The sequence below is a fragment of the Panthera tigris genome, chromosome A2 (genome assembly GCF_018350195.1).
Source record: "Panthera tigris isolate Pti1 chromosome A2, P.tigris_Pti1_mat1.1, whole genome shotgun sequence".
NCBI lineage: Eukaryota > Metazoa > Chordata > Mammalia > Carnivora > Felidae > Panthera > Panthera tigris.
The window spans coordinates 65,511,464-65,524,463 of NC_056661.1; the positions used below are offsets into that span (position 1 = coordinate 65,511,464).

General features: G+C 54.0%; 1 protein-coding gene across 1 annotated transcript in view; it reads right to left on the reverse strand.

The window, feature by feature from the left end:
• The window catches only part of COBL (cordon-bleu WH2 repeat protein), a 188,875-nt gene extending 182,883 nt beyond the window's left edge, over positions 1–5,992 (reverse strand). The window contains exons 1-3 of the mRNA XM_042977199.1: positions 5,960–5,992; positions 5,723–5,845; positions 4,042–4,149 (exon numbers count right to left, since the gene is read on the reverse strand). Coding sequence (XP_042833133.1) covers positions 4,042–4,149; positions 5,723–5,845; positions 5,960–5,992 — 264 coding nt within the window. The remainder of the gene's footprint in view (positions 1–4,041; positions 4,150–5,722; positions 5,846–5,959) is intronic.
• Between the last annotated feature and the right edge of the window lie 7,008 nt (positions 5,993–13,000).

Genomic DNA, 13,000 nt, shown 5'->3' on the forward strand with positions numbered 1-13,000 from the left:
GATTTCCACAGGCTCCGTCCTGCCCCTCACCCTTGCTTCCTGTTGAGATTCTGCGTTCACGCCATCATTCTCCATCAAGTCCCTTCAGCACTTTGCTTTGTACTTGTGACAAAGTACAGCACCTGGGCACGGCCTTGAAGGCCCCCGAGCCTTCCCCCTTCCACTTCCTGCCAGCCTCAGCCCTGCTGCCCGTCATGTCCCAGCTGCAACCCCTCCTCCAAACCGGGAATAAGCAAGCTCTCCCTTGTTGAGGACTTGTTTGTGCTGTTCCCTCTGCTGGGAATGCTGTTCCCTCTCCTCGGTCCACTCCTAGAAAGGCCAATCCCCCAATTCCTAACGAGGCCCCGTTGTTCTCTAGCAGGGTCTTGGCTGGTTTCTTCTCCGGTGCTTCTCCAAACCTGCACTCGCAGGTCTTTGCTGGGCTGTTTTAAGACCAGCCGTGACCCTGGACTCACTCTCTAAGGCAACAGGGGTCAAGACTTTCCCACTGACCACCAGCAAACACTCAGCAACCACCCGCTGTATGAGCGAGCGAGTTCTCTCTGCTGGGATTCAGCTGCCGTGTCACTGGCCGAGTTTGTCAAAAACTAAGACAAGGTGAATGTCCAGACACCCAGAGGACGGCAGGCCGTGCTGAAGGCACCCAGAGCTGGTTAGGGAGCCCCCAGCCACCCGATGGCCAGTGACCAGCTCTCGCCGCTCTAAGGACAACGTTCACCTGGTTTTCGGCTCTCAGTTTCTGAGCACTTATGAGCCAGCCCGTGCCAGGCATTTTGTGTATGTTCACCACTCATGGCAGCCTCCCGGGACAGGTTTATTCTTCCCAACTTACACTTGGGGTGACTGGAAAGACTGGAAGGCCAGCGCAGCTCTTTCTGAGTGCATGACGCTCCTCGGGGCCTGACATCAGCGCCACTGCCCCTCCGTCACCTCCTGAAAGAAAACCCGCAGGGGTCTCGGGCGGCCTGCGGGGGCAGCGGCAATCGGCCATCGATGAGAGAGGGGAGGTCAGGAAGCACCCTTTGGTGAAGTTTCGGGCACAGTCCTGGGCACACGCCCTCTGCTGTGATGTGGGGTCTGGACAAGCCTCGCTTCTAAGTAGATCGGGGCTCTAGATTCTTCCTAGATGCCACGAATCACAGGCACTGTGTTCAACACCCAGGGAACAAAGAAAAGGTGGCGTCGAGGGGAAAGGGAAGACCAGTCCAGGGCTCATGTCCAGGGCTGCGACAGCCCCCGGGTCAGCCCCCAGGGCTCTCGATGCCTGGAGGGCCAGGGACTCCTCTAAGGATCCGATGTGGCCTAGAGGTCCTCTCTCCGGGCAGGATGCCACCTTCACACGCAACGAGCTTCACGAACCACCATGGGCGATCAGACACCCTGGGTCTGAACCTCCACGATACTCTCCTCAGAGTCGGGCACCTCCCAGGATCAGGGCAATGTTGCCTCGAAGACAACAGTTCCTTCTAATCAAATGAGGAAGGTCCCCCAGACACTTACCCTGCCGTCTCTGCCTTTGAAAACAAACCTTAACCCAAGAGAAGTAACACGGGCTAAATATATATATTTACGAAGCTCTCAAATTAAGAGGCCGTCTCCAAGCTGCAGCTTGAAGGAGAAGGGCAACAGAAAGACCGTAACACAACACTGGTCCAGTAAAACAGGGGGAAATGGCTTTCCCCAGAAAAATGCTGCAGTTCAGGGCAAGTCTGCCCCAAACAGTTTTGTAGCCACAAAGCATCCACCAGCCCCAGGGAAATGTTCTGCAGTCAGAAAGACACAAGTCCAGGGGCGCCTGGGGGGCTCAGTCAGTTGAGCATCTGACTTCGGCTTAGGTCACAATCTCGAGGTTTGTGGGTTCAAGCCCCGTGTCGGGCTCTGTGCTGACAGCTCAGAGCCTGGAACCTGCTTCTGATTCTGTGTCTCCCTCTCTGCCCCTCCCCTGCTCACACTCTGTCTCCCTCAAAAATAAATAAACATTAAAAAAATACTAAAAAATAAATAAAAGACAGATGCAGGTTCAGATCTAGCAAAGATACCTCCAAGCTGTGTGAGCTCCAGCAAATGACTACTTGGGCAGGTCACAGTAACATGCAAGCCTCAGTTTCCCCACGAGTCGATCACAGAGCACTTTCAATGTTCATTTGACGTGGTTAACGTGGGATTAAATGCTTCCATGGAGCCAGCGCTCAATGTTGGGTAGCTGTTACAAATATTTTTACGGTTATCAGCCGGTTTACCGTGTGGGACCAAAAACCCACAGAAAACCAGCCTTCTATCTCCAAGAGGGTAGACTAGAAGCTAACTCCTCAGGCTGCTCCAAAAAGGCTCATTTCTGCAGCGGACGCTGTCAACACCGACCATGAAATCCTACTCAGCACTTTTGACCCAGGTTTGGGGGAAGCTCTCAGCAATGGAGAGTAAAAAGATTAGCTTTCTTGATAGGTTTCTCAAAAACATAAAGACAGAAGATATCCGTAACACTCGCCAAACTCTAGACTGGGTCCTGCCTGTGTGGGAACCCTGTTATCTCTGCACACATCAAGTAACTATTCAAAGAGGAACACACGAGAGCTGGGTCCCCCAGCATTCCCCAACCCCCATGCAGTTAAGAAAGCTTCGTAGGTGTGGATCACTTAACCAGCGGCAAGCGCTCCCTGATGGAGCCGCTCCTGCTCCAAGGATCGGATACAAACCAAGAAGCAACCGATACAAACCAAGAGTTAACCTCACGTCCAATGATACAAACCAAGAGTTAACAGCATGTTACTGCAAAGGTTACTAGTAACAAGCAGTGTTTGTTTCCTGAGGTTGCAATGTTCTTATCAAATGGGATGAAATAGATCAGAGGAGAAAACTTACTGATTCACAAACCACCTGGCAATGTGTGCGCACATCCCAGGCTGTCCCCTGTCCCCGACCAGAGCAGCCGGTTTTGTCCCCTACAAGGAGAGCGGAGGGGGCTCTAGGCTGGGCCAGCGTAGGTCCCAGGAGATGAAGGAGGCTTCCCTGGGCCGGTGTGGAGGCCAAGCTGTGCCGTGAGAACAGGCAGAGGCCTTGGACCCGACCCAGCCTAGTGACTTATTAATAAAGGTGCCGCCGATGCACGGCTTTGTTCCCAAGCTCCCCGCTGTGTGCACGTCCAGCCAAGACTCACAAGACGCCTGTTCAAAGTCACAGACCTTCAGACCTTGGAAAATAAAATATTAAAAGGAGGAGCTGGGGGCGCCTGGGTGGCTCAGTCGGTTGAGCATCCGACTTCGGCTCAGGTCATGATCTCACGGTCTGCGAGTTCAAGCCCTGTGTCGGGCTCTGTGCTGATGGCTCGGAGCCTGGAGCCTGCTTCGGATTCTGCGTCTCCCTCTCTCTCTGCCCCTCCCCTGCTCACGCTCTATCAAAAATAAATAAACATTTAAGAAATTTTTAAAGAGGAGCTATTGGGGAGAGGAGCTGAGCTTCCTCCAAAACTGCCTCTTCCTCACAAAGCGCCCCTGCTGCCTTCTCCAAGGAGGCCCGTGAGGTCCACGCAGGGGCTCCCTTGGGGAGAAGGTCTGATTATTCTTCCAGAACCGAGTCCGGCCTTTCGCTTTGCCACCCGCCCGCCCACACAACCAAGCATCTGCTGCACCTGTGGAAAGCGATTTTTGCCATGCAAAGGCACGACCTAGCACCTTCTTTTCCTGAAGAGTTTTTATTTTTCTTTGCCTCCCTCCCAAGAAAACTATGCGACAAGAGGCTCATTGTTTCCTTGCAGCCAGGCAGTCTTGCAGTAGTGTGGTTTCTCAAGCTCGAAACCCGTATTCGGTTTCCACCAAATGCCACTGTCCCAGGATTACAAACGACACTGCCAAACAGATAATGTGTACAGGCAGACACGCCCACGGGCCCTGCGCGCCCCAGTTCCCAGCCCGCCCAAGGGCCCGGGGTCCCGGTGAAGGCACAGAGGGTTTGAGCAGGAGGGGATCCGGTGGCCAGGACAACACCCTTCCCCCTTGGCCCCCCCAGTCTGCTCCCTGTGAGCTGCAAGGTCACCCAAGCTACCTGCTTCCCAGGCAGGTGGTCCCCAGAGTTCTGGTCAACCTCCCTCTTGGGCTGGGGGTGGCAGGGCCAGTCCAGCACAGTCTCCTGGAAGAATCGAGGAGTGCCCAGCTGCCCCCAGACACCAGCCTCAGAGCACAGAGGCCACACCCACACCTGGCCCCACCTCCCTCCCACAGCTCCAGAGACGGTAGAAGTCCCGGCTCATAGGCAGTTTCAAGTCCACGGATGGGCTCGCTGCCTCTCCTTTCAGTCAGGGCCTCCACTGTTCGCTGGCCTTCAACTCCTCCTCCTCCCCCTGCTTTCCTCCTCCACTTGCCTTCCTTCTCTTCCTCCTGTCCTACCCCTCCTCTCCACCATCCTCCTCCCTGTACACTTTCTTCTCTTCTTCCCCCTCCTCCCCACCCTCTTCTTCTCCCTCTACTCTTAGCCCCTCTCCCCCCTTCTTCTCCCTCCTCCCCTTCCTCCTCCCTCTCTCCCTCCTCCCCCTACCTTCTCTTCTCTTCTTCCCCCTCTTCCCCATCTTCCTCCCCCTCTCCCTCCTCCCCCTACCTTTTCTTCTCTTCTTCCCCCTCTTCCCTATCTTCCTCCCCCTCTCCCTCCTCCCCATCTTCCTCCTCCTCTCCCTCCTCCCCCTACCTTTTCTTCTCTTCTTCCCCCTCTTCCCCATCTTCCTCCCCCTCTCCCTCCTCCCCACCCTCTTCTTCTCCCTCTACTCTTTGCCCCTCTCCCCCTTTCTTCTCCCTCCTCTCCTTCCTCCTCCCCTCCCCCTCCTCCCCCTACCTTCTCTTCTCTTCTTCCCCCTCTTCCCCATCTTCCTCCCCCTCTCCCTCTTCCCCTTACCTTTTCTTCTCTTCTTCCCTCTCTTCTCCTCCTCCCCCTCCCTTTCCTTCCCCTCCTCCAGTGTCTGTGCCAAGTTGGTTCCAACTCTGCCAGGCTCCACCCCATCTCCTCCTCCTGGTCTCCACTCTGCCGGACTCTTACAGAATCTCCTCCGTCCCCTGCCACTGCCCCTTGTGAGTCCCATTTCCATAGGCTGGGATCAATCTTCCTGAAGGACAGCTCCGTTCAACCACGCCCCTGACGCAAACACCTCGGTGGTCCCCACAGCCCACTTGGTTAATCCCAAACTTCCCTGCCTGAGATGCTTTATCCCAATGCTGTTTCCACCGCGCCTCCCACATCACCCAGGCTGCGGTGACACGCAGGAGGGACTCTCTCCCCTCCATCTCATCTCCACCTGTAGCTCCCTTGCCAGCTCTCAGCCCTTCATCACCTCCCAGCACCACTGCCAAGCAGTGAAAACCTCACACAATGTAGCCGACCACCAGTAGCCTCCATTTTCCTCATCTGTGCAATGGGGACAATACCCACGCCTTCTCCACAGCATCATGGAAAGATCAAGTAAGCTCACCCTTCTCAGACCCACAGACCATGCCTAGCATCTGAGGCTTCAGCTAGCACCTACTGTCAGCGTGGAACGGGACTGTCCTGTTCTCACGCCTCCATGAAGCCACAAAGCCGAGAATCCTGTGCTCTAGATGCCAGAAGTGCCCCCACAAGTCCTTGCCTGGAGGAAACCCCACTGGCTGCCCATCCTCCAACCAACGTATTAAAGAGAAGACCAGAGGTCTCTGGCCAGTAGGTCAGGCTGGTGCAGCCATCCTGGCGCCCTCTCCCTTACCTGGTGCTTCTCTGTCCTCCCCCAGATCAGCCAGGGGGCTCCTGGGAACCGCACATAGGTCTGGCCAGGACCCCAGAGCTGCAGGAGCACCATGACCATGATACAGGTCCCTGGGGCTGAGCGCTGGGGGCAGTTCAGGACAGACACCGGTACATTTCCTGCCCGACAAGTTTTGGGGGGAGACTAACTGCAAGTGCCCACGTGTGCTGGGTGACAGAGAGGGTCAGCGATGCGCACCCTGTAGGCCCACGGGTTGAAGCCCAAAGCCATCGAGTTCCTAAGGCAGATGGACGCTGCAGACCTCGGCAGAACCAAGGGACCTTCAAAGGGGTCTTGGCAGGGATGCCTGCTGGTGGCCGGGGCCCAGGCGGGGGGCTGGGCTGAGGTGGAGAGACACGTGGGGCAGGAACCACCCAAGAGGACGCAGCATAGGGAGTGTCCGCTGCACCGGAGGGCACGCTGACCAGCAGCGAGGGAAGGACAGAAAGTGCCCACGAAGGGCAAGTGTAACTGTCTGCACGGTGGTGATGAGGCCCGAGTGTGGAGGCCGGTGGGAAGGGGGCAGCTCCAGCCGGATACGGAAGTGAACTTGCTAACATCTGAGCAACGGGACCACTCCGGTGGATGACAAGGACCAAAGGCTACGGGGCCTGCCCAACACATTCCCAGCTTGCACAGCACTGGCAGAGACAGGACCATCGTTCCATAAACGGGCTGCCCTTCTCCGTCGCGCCACATTCCCTCGATCAAACGTGGAAATGGCCCACGAAAGAGAAGAGAGACCGGTAGAAAAGAAAAGAACCATCACACAAGATCTGTTGTCTCCCCTCTTCTCCTTCTCTGGGAGACCGTGAGGGGAGGGCAGACTTTGGAATCCCCAGGATCCACCTGGGCTGTGGTTCTGGAAGAGAACTAGGAAGCAGCCACACTGGGGGCCGGGAAAGCCGAACCACACAGAAGATGAGCGCCCCCAGTGCCCCCCTAAACTGACATCTGGCAGCACGGCATACTCGTATTCCCCAAGGAAAGAACACTCAGGGAGTTCTAGGACTTTCTCCAAAACGCTGATGAATTTCTTCCTGGGCTGTGTGGCCATTAGTAATCACCCCATGAAACTACCAGGGAACCTGTGACTTTACCAAGTAAGATGTTAAATAATAGAAAATCAGGGGCACCTAGGTGGCTCAGTCCTTTGAACATCCGTCTCTTGATGTGGGCTCAGGTCATGATCCCAGGGTTGTGGGATTGAGCCCCGTGTCAGGCTCTGTGCTGAGAACGTGTTTCAGATTCTCTATCTTTCTGTATCTCCCCTCCCCCACTCTCTCTCTCTCTCTCTCCAAAATAAATAAAAAAATTTTAATGAAAAAAAAGAAATCATAGGAAATTATGAAAATAACCAGGAATAAATTACACAACACATCACTATGGACATAGTGAATCCCTCTACCACACAGGAGATATCAGAAAAGACACCATGTCCCTGAATATGCCAGAATGAAAGTTTGCCAACACTAATTCAAGTGACATTCTTTCTGGTTGAAGCATCTTCTGGGGGAGCGTAACACACATCTAAATTATCTGCAGCGACAGACAATCCTTGGGTTTACATCACCATCCAAGAAGACACGCTGGCCTATTCGTATTGATTTTAGCTCCAAAGGCCTATGACAAAACCTGTAGTTTTCTTCCTGATTTACTAACGGATCTGGCTAGAGGCAAGAAATGCCCATCAGCCTCCTGTCACAGACGAGATGCCAAACCCGGGACATAAGCAAACTGCAAAGGTTGCTGATTTGTTTTCAGCAACACACACACTAGGCTTTGTTGTTGTTGTTGTTTTCCTTCAGTGGCAGGAAAAGAAAAAAAAAAAGGGAATAAGACCGTATTAAGTTCCTTCTAGCAAAGTGTGAAAAAAAGAGAACGAAACCGAATGGGAATTCCAAGATAAAAACTGCAGAACAAGAGCTCAGAAAGGATGCCACGAAGTCTGAAATGCACCTTGCCGCTGGCTGATAAGCCCGTTCTATTTCTATTTACTTTTGTAAATAACTGAAAAGCAGTGAAATCTGACTAGCCAGCTTTCAACAGAGCCAGTAACTGATGGGAAAAGAATGGAGCCCTGAGCATTTCTCAGGGAAATGAACCCCGAGGCCACAGACTCACAAAATCCTGGTTCAGAGAAAGGCCCCGTCCAGGCGATGCCCCGTCGCCTGCTGTCTCCTAGGGAAGGTCTGATTTCAGGGTCTGTGTTGTCACGACTCCATCACAATCAGGAAGTTCCTGAGAGCAAACTCATGCAGATTTGATGTAAAAACGGCCAAACTCAAACGTAATCACCTTGCAATTATATCTCTGCCTGTGGATAAATGGAACTTTTACTGCCTAAAATAAATGGGAATGGCACTTTCTTTCGGTTGACGTCACGCTATTACCAAAGACACCTCCAGCAAAAATAGCACAGAGGAATGAAGGCATGAAAACACTCGCAGAAATAGGGGCCAGGCGTGAGTCCGCGTCGATATGGACATTTGCCGGCCTGAGAGCCGGGCGCGGGGTGCCTTGAATTCTCCTTTGAAAATATGACACTTGATAACCTCTTCAGGAGCCGTTTCTCAAAATAGGGCCTGGGCCCCACAGCGGATCCCTGGACTGGCGAAATCTGAGCCGGGCGCTTCCGCGGCTCTGCTCGAGCTGGTGCTCCGGGCCCGCCGCCGTCCGCCCAGGGCCCGAGCGGAGCGGCCGAGCCAGACACACTTCCCAAGCACACGATATGGGAGTGCAAGACAAAGAACACTGACTGGAGGAGCCGGGGCAAACGCCAGGGCGGCTGGCCACGGCCATGCTGCGTGTCACTGATCCGTCCACGGATCACTTCATGGGACAGGAGGCCTGTGCGGGCCAGCCGCCCAGCTCCTTTAGCGGGTTGTTTGTGGCGGGTAGGGGCCCTCCCAGGATTTATGCACCAAACTACCCGCCCCCCAGCGGCCCTGCAGTCTGGGTCCCTCTTTAAGAGAGAGAGCACAAGAGCAGGAAAGTAGGTCAGGTGTGGATGCGGCCAAACACAGGTCGCCCTAACTCTCTGGCCTCAACAGCCAGGAAAAGTGAAGGGGCAGGCCGGCCTTCCCACCCAGCTAGCCTCCACCCCTGCCCCCTGCTCTGAGTTCTTCCTGCTCAGCCCTGCACCAGGCCCCACCATCCCCCCACCCCCACCCCGCCCAGCCTCACCTGGGTTCATGATCCCCTACCTGGCCCTACCTGGGCTCACAGTCTGCATTCTACTTACTTACCCCACTCAGAACATTTCAATTCGGAGGAAAAAAAAAATGCATTCATTTCCTAACTACCAGGAGCAAAAACTGAATGAAAACTGGGCTACCTCCCTCGACAGGAACCTCGCTGCCCCGCAGGCCCCACCTCTGTCTTCCAGGAGCAAGCTGGCCCTCACGGAGAGTCAAACAGACCAGCACCCGGCCTCTTGCCACGACCTGCTGGGAATTACCGTCCTGGACAGAAGAGGAATGTGTGGGGGCAAGATCTCAACACAAGGCAGCCGGTCCTGCTCATGAGTGACTTAAGAGGATCCGGGGGTGGGGTCGGTCATGGAACGCTGCAGCACACGACACACAGGCAAGCCAGAGGTCTTGGGAGCCATTGCAGAGGACCAGACGAGTAGTTCTTGCAGGAATCCGGGTTCAAGGCCAGCCTGGGTGGGTGGCTGGGGGGACCGACGTGTGGTGGTGATGAGGAGGAGCAGGCTGCTGGTGGGGGGGTGGCCTCAGAGGGTTCCTCATGCTTCCCTCCCGGTGCGCTGGGTTAAGAGCTCAGGGATGGTTCCCTGCTGAATAAACACATCAGCTCAGGGCTGGCAACCGACCCTCCCCGGCCGCTTTAGTGTCCGCAACCAGGGTGCCTCGGGTGAGTCTGCGCTCAGGGCCACACGTGGCAGAGGAGGGAGCCACCTGGGTCCTGGGACGCAAATGGACCGGGAACACTACTCCCCGGGGAGGGGCGGACAACATAAAGTGATGAGGGCCCCTGGCAGGCGGATGCCCTCAGAAAACAAGCATTGTTCCCAGAGAAGCGCCAGCAGCTTGCTTTTGAGGCTACCCTCCCACCTGTGTGTCATCCGGCCCCAGGACAGCCAGAGCCGCACCGCGTGTCCTCTAAGCGGGCTCAGGGGGCAGCGAGGTCCCTCTTGAAGCCCGAACCTGCCAAGACGGTGCTGCGCATGCGCGTGGGGCGGGGGTAGGAGGAGCCCAGTCTGCGTGCTACACACGCGCATGGGGTCCAGTCTGTGCACAATGCCCAACCCAGAACCTGGGCTTGCACTTGGCTGCCCCTGGCGAGGCCCAGGGAAGAGCCGCTTCTTTGCAGCTCTGACAGCCTCTGTTCCTTGCCGCGTGCTGCTTTCGAATCAAAACACAAGTGACAAAGCAAAATGGCGCAAGTCCCGCCTGGCGCCGGGAGGTCCTTCAACGAGCATGCGCACGGAGCACCCCTTGCCGGGCTCCAGAATCGCCCCCATCCACCCCTGGCAGCCTGATCGGCTTCTTCGGTGTCTGCAAAGTGACTTGCAACCCCTTAACGGCTCTTAAAAGTTCAAATGTTTTCGTCAGCTTATTTCTAACCTGTCACTAAGAAAAACAAACATTTTATTTTTTTTTTTAATGTTTATTTTTGAGAGAGAGAGAGAGAGACAGAGAGCGAGCAGGGGAGGAGCAGAGAGAGAGAGGGGGAGACAGAGAATCTGAAGCAGGCTCCAGACTCCGAGCTGTCAGCACAGAGCCCGACACGGGGCTCGAACTCACAAACCACCAGATCGTGACCTGAGCGTAAGTCTGCCCCTTAACAGACTGAGCCACCCAGGCACCCCAAGAAAAATAAACGTTTTAAGCCAAGTGGTGCACTGCTCTACATCGGTATAACAACCCATTTCCTCCCCATGTTTGACAAAGTTACAGGAAAACCATTTAAAAATGCAAGGATGAGGGGCGCCTGGGTGGCTCAGTCAGTTGAGCCTCCGACTTCGGCTCAGATCATGACCTCACTGATCGTGAGTTCCAGCCCCACGTCGGGCTCTGCCGCTGACGTCTGGGAGCCTGGAACCTGCCTCGGATCCTGTGTCTCCTTCTCTCTCTGTTGTTCTCCCACTTTCTCTCTCTCAAAAATAAATAAAGATTAAAAAATTAAAAAATAAATAAATAAACATAAATAAGTTTCAAAAACGCAAGGATGATAATGGTGGAAAACATATTCAGTGAAGTCTAGCAGCTGAATTTACTTTTAGGCTTGGCTGATCTCAAGACACGTAAACTCTGGAATTTCATCAAGTCCCCTGAGCTTTTTTTTTTTTTTTTTTTTTTTTTAACTTCAAAAGCAGAAGAGGCTAGAATACCAAAATTATGCCACACAGTCTGCACAGTTGTGTCACTGGCTTTTGAAATCATAGATGTGATATTACCAAAAAAATACAGTATGGCCCTATTGTCTCCATTCCAGGACATCTCGAACAAAATACTTTTGAGGGAGCTATTCTAGGATCTGCCTTTAACTCAGAAGCAGTCACTCGTTGGTAATGAGCACAAGAGGTGTGCCAGGGCAGAACGCTACTCAAATGTTACAAAGCAATTATTTACATGGTGTTTTAGATAATGACCCAGTCCCCAAGAAGGACATACGTCTTTGAAGTTTCGAGGTTCATCCTCTGGTTGGAAAGACGGGCGGTCGGCTGAGACCTCGACACGCAGCCCAGGGAGGGATGGCTGATGTCACAGGTGGCTCTGTTGACCCCTCAGGTGTGCTGGGACCACAGCACCGCTCTTTAGTGCCACAGGGGAAGAAAGCAAGAGAAGGGAATGCCATCCGGAGTCTGAACAAGCTGACTGGGGATAGTCACTGGAGGAGGACTCCAGGGCCCTTTTACCCACCCAGGTCAGTGGGCAGATTTCCCCAGAGGGTCAAGTGTATACGGTCCTGCCCAGCCAGCTCTGGGAGTCTCCCCTGGCCTCATTTGGTCACCTATGGTTGCTGTGTCTCAGAACATGGAAGCTGTGTGGGGAACGTTCATAGCTGGCAAGGTACTGGGTGGGGACAGTGCTTTCTCGGGAGCAGGGACAACTTTAGTCTCCCCCCACCTCCCCTTCCCAGGCTGGTCCAGGAAAGCAAGACCCTTCCCTCACCTGGGTTTTCTCTAAGATGCTCTCAGCAGTCACAACTTCTGAGGAAAGCCACTCTTTTTTAATTTCCTCACTTTGTTATTAAAGCATTTTTTAATGTTTATTTATTTTTGAGAGACAGACAGTGAGCGGGGGAGGGGCAGAGAGGCCAGGACAGACAGAATCCGAAGCAGGTTCCTTGCTGTCAGTGCAGAACCTCAGGCGGGGCTCAAACTCAGGAACAGGAGCACCCTACCACCCAGGGGCATCCCCCCACCTATGGGCCCCCACCCAGGCATGCCCTGAATCTATCTCCAACTCTTCATTTCGCAGGAATGTTAGTAACATGCTCATTATTACAATTATATTAAGTTACAGTTAAATGAACGACAGCAGAAATCAAAGCAATAGACGCTCAGCACTGACCACTTCCTACTTATTTCACTGCTGTCTATGCCCTTGGGGTTATTTCCAGCAATGGCTTCTGCGGGGTAGAAACACTACACGAGGGGCTGGTAGGATGTCCCCCCAACCCTGCGTTCAGACCTCGTGCTGGGCCCTGGGAAATGGCCGTGTTGCCTTCACCATGGAAATGGGCGAATGCTGTAATTCAGGGAACACTCTATTGTTTTGTTGACTGCCCAGATCAGGGCTCAGCAAACATCTTCCATAAGCAGCGAGACAGCAGCTACCTTGTGGCCTTGTGGGCCATCTGGTCTCTGTCACAGTGACTCGGGTTTGCTCTCCTAGCAGGATAACAATTCGTAAATGAACGGACTTGTGTTCCAACAAAATCTCGTTCGGGGACACCGAACTCTGAATTTCATATACTTTTTACTCTCCTTTTGATTTTTCTTAAAGTTTATTTGACACAGAGAGAATGTGCACCTGCATGCACATGCCAGCGGGGAGGGGCAGAGAGCAAGGGAGAGAGCGAATCCCAGGCAGGCTCCCCCCTGTCAGCACAGAGCCCGATGTGGGGCTCGATCTCTCGAACCTGAGCTGAGCTCCAGAGTCGATGCTTAATGGCTGAGCCATGCAGGCGCCCCGATGTTTAGATTGTTTTCTTTAAGAAACCAACTTAAACACCCGAAAACCATCCTTGGATTGCAGCCTGGACCAA